The sequence below is a fragment of the Triturus cristatus genome, chromosome 3_1 (assembly GCF_964204655.1).
Source record: "Triturus cristatus chromosome 3_1, aTriCri1.1, whole genome shotgun sequence".
NCBI lineage: Eukaryota > Metazoa > Chordata > Amphibia > Caudata > Salamandridae > Triturus > Triturus cristatus.
In genome coordinates, this window is record NC_140583.1 from 849,579,343 (window position 1) to 849,595,313 (window position 15,971).

General features: G+C 42.4%; 1 protein-coding gene across 3 annotated transcripts in view; it reads left to right on the forward strand.

Annotated features, from left to right (window-relative positions):
• The window catches only part of GPR155 (G protein-coupled receptor 155), a 444,365-nt gene that overhangs the window by 373,810 nt on the left and 54,584 nt on the right, over positions 1 to 15,971 (forward strand). For all 3 annotated transcript variants that reach the window (XR_014978918.1, XM_085645260.1, XM_085645261.1), the window contains exons 11-12: positions 10,575 to 10,670; positions 13,509 to 13,642. Coding sequence is in view for 2 of the 3 variants with exons in the window: in XM_085645260.1 (XP_085501386.1) it covers positions 10,575 to 10,670; positions 13,509 to 13,642 (230 nt within the window). In the remaining variant the exon portion in view is untranslated. The remainder of the gene's footprint in view (positions 1 to 10,574; positions 10,671 to 13,508; positions 13,643 to 15,971) is intronic.

Below are 15,971 nucleotides of genomic sequence, written 5' to 3' on the forward strand. Positions count from 1 at the left end.
ACAAGGAACAGCCCTGGACTGGATCCAATCATTCCTCACCGGAAGAAACCAAAGGATCAGACTCCCATCCTTCCTCTCTGACCCCACGAAAATCACCTGCGGAGTCCCACAGGGTTCATCCCTGAGCCCCACCCTCTTCAACATCTACATGGCCCCCCTCGCAGCCATCGTCCGACAACACGGCCTCAACATCGTATCGTACGCTGACGACACCTAGCTCATCTTCTCCCTCACCAAAGACCCCACCACTGCCAAACTCCGCTTCCAGAAAGGAATGCCAGATTTCGCAGTCTGGATGACCAGCAGCTGCCTGAAGCTCAACGCCGAGAAGATAGAAGTCCTCGTCATCTGTACCACCCCTTTTGCATGGGACAGCACCTGGTGGCCGACCGCCCTCGGAAGCCCACCTACCCCCTCAGACCACGCCAAGAACTTCAGCATCGTACTCGACTCATCACTCACCATGAACCGACAGGTCAACGCCCTCACCACCAGCTGCTTCAACACCCTCCGCATCCTCTGCAAGACCTTCAAGTGGATCCCCCCTGAGTCAAGGAAGACAGTCACCCAAGCACTCATCACCATCAGACTGGACTATGGAAACGCACTCTACGCCAGCATCAACAAGTCCCTATTCCACAAACTCCAGACAACACAGAACACTGCTGCCAGACTCGTCCTCGGCATCCCCCCCCCCACACAAAAACATCAGTCAAGACCTACGAAGTCTCCACTGGCTCCCCGTGGAGAAAAGAGTCACTTTCAAAATCCTCACTCATGCCTACAAATGACTACACAACAACGGGCCCAAATACCTTAACGACAGAATCAACTTCCACGTACCCAAAAGAAACCTCCGATCTAACAACCTCGCACTGGCCGTACCCCCGCAATATCCACAGAGCCAAAAGATCTCACATTGCAGCCAAGACCTGGAACGATCTACCGGCAGACATCAGACGCGCCCCCTCCCTGAACACCTTCAGGAAGAACCTCAAGACCTGGCTCTTCGGCTAAACAGATCTGCGGACCCCCCCTCAGCACCTTGAGACCCTCACGGGTGAGTAGGGTGTTTACAATTCTCTGATTGATTGATTGATTGAAAATAATAGAGGTAGGAACTCAAAATAGAACCCTATTGAATGTAATGTTAACTTGAATGATTTAAAATAGTGAATAATATAATTTAATATTCAACATATTTATGTAGAGGTAAACCATGTATTATTCAATTGTAAAATGTTGTTCATTTTTTTAATGTAAGCATAAGAAATCATTAAATTAGTTTTATATATCATTTTAATAATAACAATTAATAATTAAACAAACTGGGATCTTTTACATTTATTCATCAGAGAAATGTTTGAATTTAAATACTTCTATTTAAATATTTTTTTATTAATTTCATATATCTTGGCCTCCTTATTGTAATATTTAGGGAACATATAAAATGTTTATAAAACTTAAAAAGAAATTGTAAAAATACTTTATGGTTAAACATCAATGTAAATCTAATATTTTAAATGTAGAATACAAAAAATACTACAGCACTATATACTTAATTCTGAATTAAATATTTAATGTAAAAATATATAATTATTTTTCCGAATGTTAAAATAAAATGAAAGTAAATAAATATATATTGTGTATTAATTGTTAACAGTGATGTATAAAATAATTAATTGACTTGTATTTTAATGAAAATTGATGTTAGACCATTCTTTTAATTTAAAAATGTTATTAAAGCTATTTTAAACTTGAATAATATGCTTTGTTTTTACATATTTTTAGCATAAAATTATATTAGTAACCACTTTGAATAGTTTTGTTCAACTTAATTTCCTATGGTGTTCTCTCTTGACTGCCTACTGCCATTATTTGTGGCAGGGTGTTGCATTACTAGTGGTTGGACATGTGTGATGCTGGATTGATCCTCTTTTGCAGTAGTAATTTACACTTGTTTCACTATGCAGAAAAGGCATCACTTCTGCCCTCAAATGGTCATTGTTTACACATCCCATGCCTTCAATCAACAATGTTGAAAGACTGTTGAATGAATTAATATGTTTTATTTTGCGTGCAAAGTATCCCAGCACTGGATGAGGAAATGTCAAGGCTATAATAGAGTTTAAAAATGGTGCAGTGGACAAAAGGCTGTATTTTTGGGATGAGGTACGTGACGAAGATACTGCAGTTTGGAATCTCACAGGTTGGAGGTAAAATAGGAAGAAGCACAATCACCACCGCTCTTGATTTCTGGGATAGTGAGCTGCACTAGGTGTGAAAGAAGATGGAGCCTAAATTGTCTGCCAAGTTATGCCATTGCAGAGACCTTCACCCCAAATCGTTTTCTGGCTGGGCAGAAGGCGTTAGCTAACAAAGTACCCAGAAATATGTTTTCCACAAGAAAGACCACTTACTTGAAGCGCTGTGGTGCTGTTTGCTATTGGTGTCTTTATGAAGGCCAAGGGGTAGCTTTACTGTACTAGGGAAGATTATTTCTGCGAGCCAGAAAAAAATCCTGTTTAGGTTAAATTGTCTTAGCTTTACTTTCCACTCAGCATGTGAAGGTAATTCCTGTTGCCTGTACCTTACATTGATTCTAGGTTTGAGATTGCCCGTACTTTACATTGACTCTAGGTTGGACTTTGCAGCTGAACAAGACAGATCCTTCATGGACTGTCAGTTGAACTAAACATTTACTCCAAAGAGCAGCCTTCTCATCTGCATACATAAAAAAACCCTTTGAAGTACATCCGCTTACCTACAATCCATTCTGCTATAGCTGCATCCCTTTTTCAGTAATTAGGTTAACATGTCAATTATTTTATTAGGTCTCGCCTGAGCCAGCGCATGCGTTGCTCTGGTGAGACATTTAGTAAGTGGGCTTTAAAAAGTCCGACCACATGCTTTTGCATGTGGCCTAGAGCTTGCGGTTACACACGCGGTTACGAGCAGAGGCGCCATCTGGCTTTCCTCTCTCGTCATGGCTCATTAAGTGCATCGCTCGCGGGCACCCTTACAGCCCGCGATCACGATCACTTTCACTTTGAGGGCCGCGCGGCTGCCTCACTTTCACGGCCGCGCGGCCAATGCTTGTTCCTCCTGCTTTAAATACGAGCAACAGCAAACAGACGATCGTTTCGTGTTATTTTTTACATTTGTGTTTACGAACCTGCACAGAACAGTTAGACCGTATGACACATTTTCGCCTTTACACAGGCGCTTGCTTACATGCCGTAAGGGCTCGCTCTTACAAGCAGCGCGTGTGAGCTCACAGGGTGCTTCCTGAACTAGAAACTGCCGCTTAGACGGCCGTGCGCCATTTCCGATTATGGCGGAACTACATTTGGAACTACATTTGTAATGTCTCAACCAAAACTAAACAGGCCGTGTGTTTAAGTGCAATTATGTTTGTCGATGAAAAATATTGCCATGCTGGCTTTGATGCAGGCAGTAGTGTTGGTTCCTGTGCGTCGAGACCCCAAGACCAACTTTACAGCGACTAAAACAAACAGCCTTGAAATGAATGCTATTATTGGGGCTCGCTTTGGAGCACTTCACTGGCACATGTGTGGGGACCTGAAAAAAATACCTCGAGCTGCCAGACACAGACAACTGATCCCCGCAGGTAACAATACATCTCTTCGTTGGCCTTGGGCCTCCCTGCACTAACCCGGACATGCTTCGATGCACCTAAATGGCTGACTGTCCCTGGATGAGGGAGGAGTGCAGCTGAAAGCGGAGCGTACTTATATATCATGTTTCCATGACGAAAGCGAGCAGATGCGCGGCCCTCACTGACGAGACAACTATGCGCGCTTTCGCGAAGCTGCGGGCCACACAGTCCGTTAAAACACGTCAACTCGACCACCAGATGCTTTCTTGTCACGAACCATGCCCGGAGAATCAGAAGTAAAACCAGCATACAGCTAAAGAAGAGCAAAGTACATTGCTTAAGAGAGTCATGCAGATCATTGCCGTGCATCTCTGAGAAAACGAAAGGCTGTTAAATGGCAGCCAGCGTTTGATAGCTGAAATTCACGAAACGTATACTACATTTTAGATTACCACTACAGTTGTCTTCTGTGTTTGTACTCTCTCGTTCTCTCTCGTTCTCTCTCGCTCTCGCTCTCTCTCTCTCTCTCTCTCGCTCTTTCTCTCTCTCTCTCTCTCTCTCTTGCTCTCTCTCTCTCTCTCTCTCGCTCTTGCTCTCTCTCTCTCTCTCTCTCTCTCTCTCTCTCTCTCTCTCTCTCTCTCTCTCTCTCTCCCTCTCCCTCTCCCTCTCCCTCTCTCCCTCACCCTCCCCCTCCCCTCCTTGAAGGTATTAGAGCACTTTATATGAGCACAAGAACAAATTAATTTTTTGTAGGACTGGGGAAATTAAGTGATTTGTACGGAATAGCAGGACTTTGAGCAGATGCATAAACTCGAACCTGGTTCCCCAGTTCAAAATGGGACAACTGGCGGTTACGCCACATCCTATCCCTTATTCTATGTGAGTAGGGTGATTTATGTGTACTCCACAATAATTAGTCAAAATCCAGCTTTGAGGATGCTTGCACTGGCTGGTCATCTGTTCTAGAGTGACTAATGTTATACACAGGCTACATTGTAGTAACTGCACTGGATATTAAACCCTATGCACTAGATCTACATGCCTAATAAACAAGCATTAACAGTAACAATACACAGGAGTATAGCCCGTTAACCCAGGTGAGACCGGGCGTGATATGCAACAAAAAACACTGTCTCAACTGGAGGGTATTTTTGAGGGGAAAACAATTTAGCGAGGTGAGGTCAATCACAAGAGAACGGAGGACAGGGAGGGAGACCACAGCATGAGCCAAAGATTGGGAAAAAGGTTTATATACAATTCTGCAAGTAGTTAAGAAGCGCTACAGTACATCTACTTGTACAATGACCATAACACACAAGGTGAAAACTGAACGTGCTGGTGAATTGTGAATGACGCAGTGACACAGAAGTGTGAGAAACAGCATGAACGGCGCAATAGAGAAGAAATACAAAGGTCAACAAACAATGTAAATATATACAATTAGGTACAAAAAATTATTTTGATGGTTTTGTTGACCACAGGAGGGCCTAAGTTCTAGGCTGTGTAGTCGACGGCGTTTCAACCTGGGTAATTTCAGGTCATCATCAGGTCATCATCAGGACAGAGGTCATAGGTTAAAGGGTAAAGCTTTAGAAATAACTCCGGAACCAAAGTGAAACTCAGATCCCTGAGCTACATTAATCCTATAATGAGCAATAAAAATGGATGGAGAAGCCCCAGTTGGTGCTCAACAAATGTCTGCCACTGAATCCCCAGACCATTCAACCCAAGACGCAGTCATAGGGTCTTGTTGAATGAGCCTAATCATTAGTTGGGAACTTCAAACCCACATGTCTATAAGGCAAGATATCCATCGGCTCAGGGTAGATTTAGAAGGCTTACCCCCTCTATTAGCATGACCAGAATTAATGAACAAGGAATCTGACTTCCTAAAGGGAGAAGACCTTGTCAGCTAAATAGTAAGAGTCCTAACTACATCCAGAGAAGCAATGAATAGATCACAGGGAATCGCTCCAAGAGAGAGAGGGCAGCACTATTTCCCTGTTTCTATGTAACACAGAGTTAATCTTAGGAAGATAATTTGTTCCTAATGATAAAACCAGCCTATCCTCAAATATCTTCAAATAGGAATAATGGCACTGAAGATAACCCAACTCTCCCAGTCTCCTGCCTGAGTTATTGCAACCAGAAAAAAAGCCTTGAGAGATAGAAAATTCTCCGAGGACTCTGTCAGAGGTTCAAAGGGGGTGGGGGGCACAACAACAAAGACGGGACTAGTGGCAGATCACATGGAAGAAAAGATTTCCTCCCCTTTGGTCTAAGTCTAATTAACAGAATTTCCCCAAGCAGTCTACCTACCAAGGTATCAATAGTATCCAGGCTACCCCCAGGGGAATCTAAAGGCTCTGATAGTCGACCACTGAAGCTTTAAGGTGGAAACCGATAGCTTCTTGTCGAACCTTTTCTGAAGAAAGTCCAAAATCACCTATGTGAAGTATTCTGAGGAGGATAACCCCTTCACAACACACCATTATCAAAAGATGCCCAGTGGTAATTGTGAGATTATCTAGTAGGCTCTCTCCTAGATGCCTGAAAAAAAGGAGACAGATAAGGAAAGACCCTTCCTTAGAAGAAGATCCTCCCTTTCAATCTCCAGGCCGATAGCCGAAGGCAGCCCAGGGGCATAAGTGCTAAGACTGGATGAGTGATCAGAATATGGGACAAGGGGAGAATCCATTCTTTGTGAGGGGAAATCACATTCTCCCTGGCCAAATGAAACCACAAGAATGATCTCTGAACTCTCAGTAGTACTTTACAGATGAGTGGAAATGGGGTGAAAGCATAAAGGAGATCCTCTGGCCATGGTTAGAGAAAGACATGTATTCCAAGAGACTGGTTGCACCTTCATTAGGGAAAGAGATCTGCAAGCAGATCTATGACAGAACCCCCTCCTGCTGCATAGATTAGGAAACACCAGGGGACTGAGAGAAAACACATACGAACTTGGAAATATACGACTCAGTCTGTTCGCCTGAGTGTTTTGATAATCTGGATGTCCACTGCTCTTATAGAAAGCAGATTCACATCTATCCAAGACATTATATGTAAGGCTAACTGGTCCCCAGGAATGACATCTCATTCTAAATTGACTGTTGGTATGGGTCTTTGCAATTAGATTGTCCAACCTGCCATAAACTCTCTCCAGTTTGATGAGTGATTGAACTCCCAAGCAGACCAAAGTCCCTGAGCAGTTAAACCCTGTCTGTCCTGAAATTGGCTCCAGTGTACTCCATGTCCTGTGAAGGTACCAAAACTGGCTTGCTCCTGTTGATCAGAACCCCAAAGTTTTCCAATTCTCTGCAAACCTCCTTCGTATGTTGCATTGTTACGGCATAAGAATGGGGCTGAATCAGCAGATCGAGATAAGGATAACTGCTTATTACCCTGTTATGAAAGAAAACCGTCACTGAAGTTAGAATTTTTGTAAAAACTCTTGGAGCTGTTGTTACCCCTGTAAGGACACAAAACTGCCAATGTTCTTTACCCACACAGAGTCTGAGAAACTGGTGACTTGCAGGTGCCACAGGAACATGTGAATGTGCATCTTGTAACTCCGTTTTGGTCAGGTAGTCCCCTTAGAAATAAGTATAATGCTTTGCTGAATGGAACACGTTTTGAAATGAATCCCTGGGATTAATTTGTTCTTCAAGCCTATTCTTCTGTATTCTCCTAATGGCTTCTGCACAGGTAAAACTCAGGAGTACCAACCCAGACCCCTCAGACTCATCCGAACCTGAATTATTGCCTTTTTCTTGAATAGGCTCACACTGTCCAGCAAGGACACTTGTGTTGTTCACTTGAAGGGGAGCACAAATGAATCGTGGTAGCAGAGGAATAGGAGAAAGGGTTATGCTGTATCCCTCTGAGATTACCTGCAGGACCCACTTGCCGGACAATCTGGAAACTTAGTAGTCCTGAAAAAAGAAAAGACATCCCCAAGATGCCCTGCATAGTCAGGAACGCCGAAAGGGATTGCCCATGGAACTATTAGGTTGACGAGAGGAACCCACTTTCCATCCTCACAAATGCAAATGATATCTCGCAGCCACAACAACAGCTGAAGCCATTGCAGAAGGTCTAAGGCTATCAAAAACATTATCAGAGAGAAACTTCACTTGTACGTCCAAACATGCTGGCAATAGAAAAAAATATACATTTCCCTCCCCATGAATAGCAAAGGAAAGCGATTGAAAGTCCTAAATCAATGTTTAGGAAGTTTACACTGAATTAACCTCTGACCTCATAGAAGGACTCAGGCTAGCTTATGATCTTTTCGAAGCCACCTCCGCATTCTTGTCCTCTGCATCAGAAACCACAACCACCTCCTTACTCAGAAGAGGATTATAATCCACCAAGTTACTCAAAAGAGGGTCAATAGAAAGTCTCTAGGTAAGCTCCATATGACCGAAGCCAAAAGATACAGTCTACCTCGAAATAGGTGAAGAAAATAATGCAGATCTTCGAAACTGACAAAACCAGTCCCCACTGGCGGAAGGCTATTCTGAATCTGTTGGAAATTGCAGGTTAGCAGACAAATGACCAATGATGAGTTTCATTTATTTTCCTCTTGAAGCAGAAGAAATTTAACAGGAGATCCAAGATCCTCTTCATCGTAATCTGGAGAAGCCCAGGAAGAAACCTACGAAGGGGAAGACACTGAAAATACAGAAGAATCCAAAGATGTGTGAGAACCCCCTATATCGCTCATACGCCTCTGAGAGCGACTTCACCATCTCCTGTAATTTCAGGTCTTCCAAATGAGAAGAGTGAAATCTGCTGTGAGAGTGCCCTCTGACACCATGCAGGATATCTCCCTCAGGAGACCAAGTAGAAGACAGATGCTTTGTCCGCAGGGAGTTTGATGTTGTTTTTTATTTTTTATTTTTGCAGTGCTGAAATAACTCTAACAGTGTGCCAGAGGACATTGATGCGTTGGTTCAAGTACAGACTTGGATGTCTTCACAGCTAGTAAAAGCATAATTTCTCCTTATCAGAGCCCCCACCTAAACATTTGGGTAGTGAACTGGGTCAGAAGTGGGTCAATTCCTAGCACCCGATCATTGTTGATTCTGCAAATCCATTGAGTTGTATTCCATACAAGCACCTCACCTTACCAACGACCACATTTCCAACTTAGACTGTTCATAAGTATCAAATAGTACATCCCAGAACCAAATTTCAAACTCGTCTTTCAGGCCCTAATACTGTCAAAAAAGGACCACGGTAACTCCCTGTTAGTAGGGAACCTAAGACTTCCACCTCGCTTCTGTCAAAATCGCCCTTTATGTGACTGACAGATTAGTCTTGGTGAAAAGAAAATGCAGTTGTGTCTCACCCATACTGAATTTGTTGAATGGCTCTTCATCGATGCAAGGAACGGATTCATATTTGATACTGACATCTGATCTGAGAAACATGAAAGCCCTCCTTCTAGAGAGTCTGGCTATTAAGAAATCGTAACCACTGAAGCAGTCCTTCTCAAGGAGTGCTCCCAGAATCTGGAAGTACAGTCCTCCAGATAGCAGAGTTTAGTATTTTATTAAATATTAAAAAATGAACTGAAAATCCTACTAATCAAACAGAACCTCCCCACACTCACCCAACGATCCCGAGCGAACATTACAGATCATATTAATGTTGATGATGGGGTTGTGAAGCAAGATTGAAATTTGCCATCAGCTATTTATTGTATGGATCAATGACGTGGAATATTATTGGACCCCGAGCCCCATGTTTGTTAATTTCACATTATTATCTGGCAATTGTAAGAATTTAAAATGCACTGCATATGTCACCATTGTCGTTTGAGTCATATTGTAAACGTAAACAGTTGGAACCTAATGAAGTAAAGTAAAAGATCTGAATCATGGAAAGGAGGCAGTCCCACAAAAAACATTCACACTTAAGAATAACAGGCAATAATTGGTAAATAGCTTAATTGTTCGGGCTTACTGTTTAAAAAAATCCAGTTATTTTGCCAATCATTACACTGGAATTATGGGCATTTAATATGAAGATAAGGCTTCTGACAGCAACTCTGACCAAGTTTCGATCCAAGTTTGAAACAAGTACACTTTACAGGGTCAAATTTAGGGTTTTTCAAATTTGAAGGCGCTGACTACCCAAGAATGATCTTCTGAGGAAAATATGTAATCTTAGCAAATCAGCCCCCTGTTTTTTTGTTTTTTGCTACAGCTATTAAACCTGTCCCGTTCTGGACCATGCTGTTGGCTAACCTGGTGGCTCAGGCTTTCAAAACTGATCACAGCAATAGTTACTGTAGGCTTAAGAAGTTTGGTTATTTTGTCTGGACAGCATCCACCAGATCATGTTTGAGGTTGGGCTTAATTCTGTCTTTGCCAATACTGGAAGTTTTACTAATCAACAGCTTTCCCAATTAGGGCTTACAAGTACATTTTGAAGACCTAAACTCCCTTTGTAAGAACCCATTGAGCCCAAAGGCTGCAATAGCAAAAGAAGCTTACATCGATCAAACCTCAACTCCTTATATGAGAAATTATTACTTTAGGTTGGTTGCCTTACATCTGCAACATTTCAACGTGAGATGGTCTGACTCTATTTTGACAATCTATTTTTTTATATTAGTTTCATCAGAGGCATTTCCTTCTCTCATATTCCTTTTACCAAGACCAGAGGAAGTGCTATGTGAGGGTTATTTTTGAGTGACCGGTAGGAAAAATGTCTTTTTGAGTGTGCAATAGGAAAACGTTTTGCAGGTTTCAGAATAGCACTGCCTCATTTCATTCAGATAGAAAACATTATTCCCTCAGATTGTTTTTCCCCACTCAATACCTCATATCCATACGTTTAGTAGCTTCCATGAAATAGGTGTTAAAAATTGAAGTAGATGGCTACAGACATAGTGATACATCCACTACAATTACTACACAAATTGCATGTTTACTTTCCTTAGATTGTTCTACGTGTCATGGGGAAAATGGAGAGTTGCGGTGCTCAAGAGAATTGGTAGCATCTTTAAGTATAAACAGCCATCCTTCTACTGAGACAGGTAAAGTAGAAACTGGTAAATTATTATTGTATATTATTTTTTGTTCTCTAATCATGTTGTCTGTTGTGGCAGATAGTACAGAAATATCAAACACACCTGCCAAAACATGTATTTATTTAAGGTACGTGCTAACCATGTACATTTCTGTAAAGCAACGGAGGGCTTTATGGCTGGACTTTAGCATCCTGTTTTGACTCAGCAGGAGAATACAGTTTACTTAACAGATCTCTGCATGTGATAGCCTATCACTGAATAATTAGTACGCTGTATGAAATGCTGAGATTGGTATAGCCAATCAAACCGCTTACGTTGTTAACAGTAACTGTGTCCGCTTGCATTCTGTGTTCAGTGTGAATATGAAGCCGGACATGAACCACAAATTGCCTATTTATCTGCTGCTGTTGGAGGAGATTTGGGCGGGTTCCAATAGCCTTATTGCCCACATGCTTTTGAGTATGAATTGATGTTAATTACTCTATATCCACACTAAATGTCCTCCTATAACTTGGGACCATAGTTTTCAAATTGGCAATTTACAGCAGTTATTGCCCTGTTCAGACGGGGTTACCGCTGTTAACTTCACAAGCAGAGGTCAGTTACTCTTAATTGATGTATGCTTTCATTTATTTGAGGTCGAATATATTCTCATTGTTTGTGGTACTGCAGCAACCAACCCAGTCCTTTTGAGGCTGTAGAAGTGGCACTGGCAGAAACCATGCAGTCCAGTAGGGACTACTATCTTCCAATTTTTCCTCTTCTGTTGCAGCGACTACGAAGCCAATTTATTTTAGCTCCTTCCTACCTGCTAGGAAGCACAGTAAGCTATTTTCTTGTGGGCTGGAGATCCATCGTTTTGGACAGGTGGGTCTTATAAATTGTTCAAACTGGGTTATGCCCTGCCCTTTTTATTTCATCACCTCTCCACCTTCCTCCCACATCGGATTTACTATCGGAGAAGCATTCTGCAGTTCTGATCCAGGAAGTCAACCGTTCATTGTTCAGAATGTTACTGAATTGGTGCTGGATTCGGAGGACGATGCTACTAGCGTTACTTTTTTGTTCCAAGGAAGCACGGATGCCTTAGCCTTATTTTGGACCTCTGTCTGTTGAACACCTTTTTGAGGAAGGACAGATTTCAAATGTTTACTCTGACCCTCATCCTGTCAGACCTAGATCAAGGAAACTGAATGGCGTCCTTGGACTTGCAGAACCTGTATTTCCATAGACATGTTCTGTAGTCCCATAGTTGTTACATGTGGTTGAAGGTGGGGCAGAAATGCTTTTAATTCACCGCACTCCTCTTCTGCACCTCGGGTGCCCATGAAAGTGATGGCGGTGGTCACTGCACCCCTTGGGAGATTGGTATGACATGTTTTCCCATACCTCAATGACTGGCTGATAAAAGAGGTCAGTGGAATCTCAGATCCCAGTCAGCCTAGCCCTATAAGCGTTCCTGACATCCATCAAAGAGAGGCTAGTGTCGGTCTTCATGGACAACATGATCACCATGTGGTCCTAAAAAGGTGTTGAATTTTTCTGTCTTCCACACAAAGGACCATTGTGTGGATGAACAGTTCTATAGAAAGAAGAACAAAGCAGTGCAAAAGAGGACCCTGACTCAGTGGATAATCCTCTGCGTTCCGCCAGGAGTGCTACAAGGGCGCTGGCGAGTGGGGTGCCGGTTATAGATGCCAGGCTGCAACATGTGGTCATTAGTGCATAAGTTCATGAATGCTACTGCCTTGACAGGTCCGTCGGGAAGGACACTTCGCCACCTCAGTTCTGCAAGGTTGTTTGGTCTGAACCCACTCCCAAAAGCTTCCACCTTTGGGCGGTAGGGCTATGATATTTATTCTTAAGGTGAGGAATCCGTGGTTAGCTGTATCCATCAGAACACGTTGCTTACCTTTGATAATGCTCTTTCTGGTGGATACCCTATCTAACAGTACATTGGATTTCTTACTGCCCTCCCCCTCCCCTGTTCTGTAAAGTGGCTTCCCTAGCATTTGAAAAGGTCAGAAGTTAGAAGATCGGCACACTGTCTCGGACAACTTGTTCTACACTCTGCTCTTGAGGGCATGTGTAAGAAACTCCCATCAGCGCACGGGGTGGTGCTTGAAATTGGCTTTGCCCTATCAAATCCGGAGCAATGTTAAGTCACTTCATATCCATGTGGTGCCACTTACTTGTGCGTGGGGAAAACCTGCTGATTCAGTCTGATACCTGGGAATATTCTCGAAGTGCGAGGAACCTGCGTTTAGAGCCACCAGAACGATCGTTCATTAACTTGTATAATTGGAACTCCCTCAAGTACATGTTGTACAAAGCAAAACATCTGTTGCAGACCATATTTCGTTGCAAATTGAAAGTGCCTTTTAGTGGATATGTAAGCTTCTTGTGGCATGACTACACATCTTTCTCAAGTTACACCAACAGCAGCCTCATGTTTTATATTTTAAAAGTTATCTTACATTCTAGTTCATGAGCTGAATTGCATTATCATTGGGAGGCATCTGTGAATTTTGGGGACTAAAATAAACACCTATACCACTGCTGTCCAGTGCGTTGCCCTCTTCATTTTGTGTCTCAGTGCTGTTGGTAAAGAAAATGGTTAACTCCGGCTTCTCACAGTCCAAGGGTCCACACAGAAACCTCTCTGCATCTTTTGCCACTGGCCTTCAGATCCATGGTAGATTGGGCTCACAACCAATTTGTAGCCATCACTGCTTTAAATAATTTGTACGCATTGACAGGCTTTGCATAATAAAACAAATAAAATGAATGTTGTGTATTGTGTTGTCTGGCACATAATAATTTCTCCATTTTTTTTCTCTTCAGAAAATCATTGTGTAAGTCAGTGTGTCTCTCAAAGGTGCATTCTATCTGAAGAGGAGCACCGTTTACAAACTGGAGAGCCACAACTAGCAAGGCATGTACTGCTCTGCTTACTCCTCGTTGTAGGCCTTTTTGCCGTAAGTATTAGATGATATCTGGTGCACAGAGCTTTTTACTTTAAAAAAAAAAAAGAACTAGATTAAAAAGTCTAAAAAATGAATCCCCTTTTTATTTTTACTTTGGCGTTATTTAGGATATAGAAATCTGCAAAAGTATAGCAAGCATTGGCAAAGGTCTCGCCTATGTGAACTCAATTTGCTTTGTTGGAGCGGAGTGGTGTGGCATTATGTGGCGTCGATTAGAGTGGCATTGTGTGAAGTGACATTGTGTGGAGTGGAGTAGCGCTGTGAGGAGTCGAGTGACATTCTGTGGTGAGACATGGAGTGGCATTGTCTGGAATGGAGGAGAGTGGCATTGCGTGGTTAGGGTGGTATTGTGTGGTTAGAGTGGCATTGTGTAACGTGAAGACTCAAAGGGGTCACAGTTGGACTTCGGGGGCGTAATGAAGCATGTGTGGCATGAGGTGCAGGGCTCTGGTAAGATTCCAGTGGGTCACTTGTGACATGCCATTTGTGGGTACTGGGTTACTTGACTGTGTGGAAGCACACCATTTCTGTCCCCATAGTCAGTAATCCTAATTCCCACTCCTGTTTGCAAACTTCTAGTGACCAGGATATTGTGCAGTTCTCAGCTGCCTGGGGGGCAAGAAAGTTTAAAATGGAGCACTTTCACTTAAGGTGTTATTTGTCCCTCGTGTCTCATGATTGGGTATTTACAAACTACTAGATGGTAACCAAATCATTTACTTTCGTAAATCAGCCACTCAAGTATGGAGAAGTAAATTCACACATGTGAGTTTTGACTCTCATTCATTGTCTTTGAGATGGAACTGCTGCTACTGGCAACTTGAGCAACCATACATAAACTGAGTAAGATCCATAACGTAGGGAGGGTGAGCAACTCTGATGTCAGACGGTCAAGTAAAGTTAAGACATTAGGGGTCATCTCCGGCAGTTTCCTCTCTATCGAGGAACAGGTTAACCATCTTTTTTATAATATAGCTTATTAAAGTTTTTTTTATATAGATCAGTACATAGCATGAGAAACCACATATTAACAGGGATGCAATTTAGTTTGTGATGTACAAAGCAAAAGGATGACTTATCGAAGCTCATGCCAGTTTCTGCGAACTGACCATATTATATTTGTTTGCCACCTGTCCAGGGTGGTATATAGTGAGTTTTCTGTGCTACACAACATTCTCTGAGGGTAACAGTGTTAATATATGGAGACTCTTCTCAGACGCATTTGAGGGAGTTTTCCTCACTGGGTGATTTTTACATTCAATATATTCAGTAAGGGCTCATTATAGTCCCTGTTGAAACTCCTGGGGTCTGTCTAGCCACAAGCCAAGATATTAAATTTCTTCTTTTCTGTTATTTGAGGCAAAATAATTCTGCTTTTGATGACCACCCATGTAAGAGAAATAGAGATTTTATCCAGTTTCTACAGAACTCAGAGTTTCGTCACAGGCATCAAATATATGTTTTAATCTAGTCAGTGAACTGTGTGGGTCAGCCAGTTACAAAAAAAGGTCATCTGCATTTAACAATATTCGCTCATCTTTAGTGCCAGACCATCTGTACCTTAAATGAGGATGTGTCCGACACAATTTGTGGGTGACAGGACAAGCAGGGACTACTGGTCCACAACCCTGGTGCTTGAGGTCCCATGTCCATGGGAGTTGTGGATCTTTCTGTATTTGACTCTCAAGGTAGTGAGCGCAAGCAGTCAGAGACTTCTCAGGAAGATAATGATAGTGGCCTTTAACAATGTTCCAAGGCGGAGTGTCTTCCAAGACAAATTTAGAAAGTAATTTTGGGAATTATCTTTGAAGAAAAATGTTGTCTTTTTCAATTAAATATCACCTACCACTATGGTCCAAAGTACATAGACTCCAAAGTCAGCTCATGAAAGTTTGCAGCAGCGTCGTGCATTTCAGTGTAAACATTGCCTATCATGTTGGCCAAAAGATGGAAGTTTCAGTTACCATTTGAAAGGACAGTTTGAAGGTGGCCTCTAAGAAACTTCTTCAGCACATTCAAATATTAAAAGCACATTTCTGGCAAACTATTTCATCAGAATTCACCTTCTGCAGCTTTCTCTGTGAGAAGGTTCCTCGTTAGGAACCTATGTGACAGGATCTCTGCCCAGATGTTCTGTACAACAGATCTATAGATCCTCAGATTGCATGTTTAAGGCATTCAACAGGCTTGTGCAAGGGGTTTGCAACAGCTCTTTGTGCAAGATCTTTTCTCCATGTCAGTGCCCTGCTCATAAAAGTAGATTTTTTTTACCAGACCGTTGGAAGGTGGGGAGCATAGTCAACAGCCCTTATGTAATAAA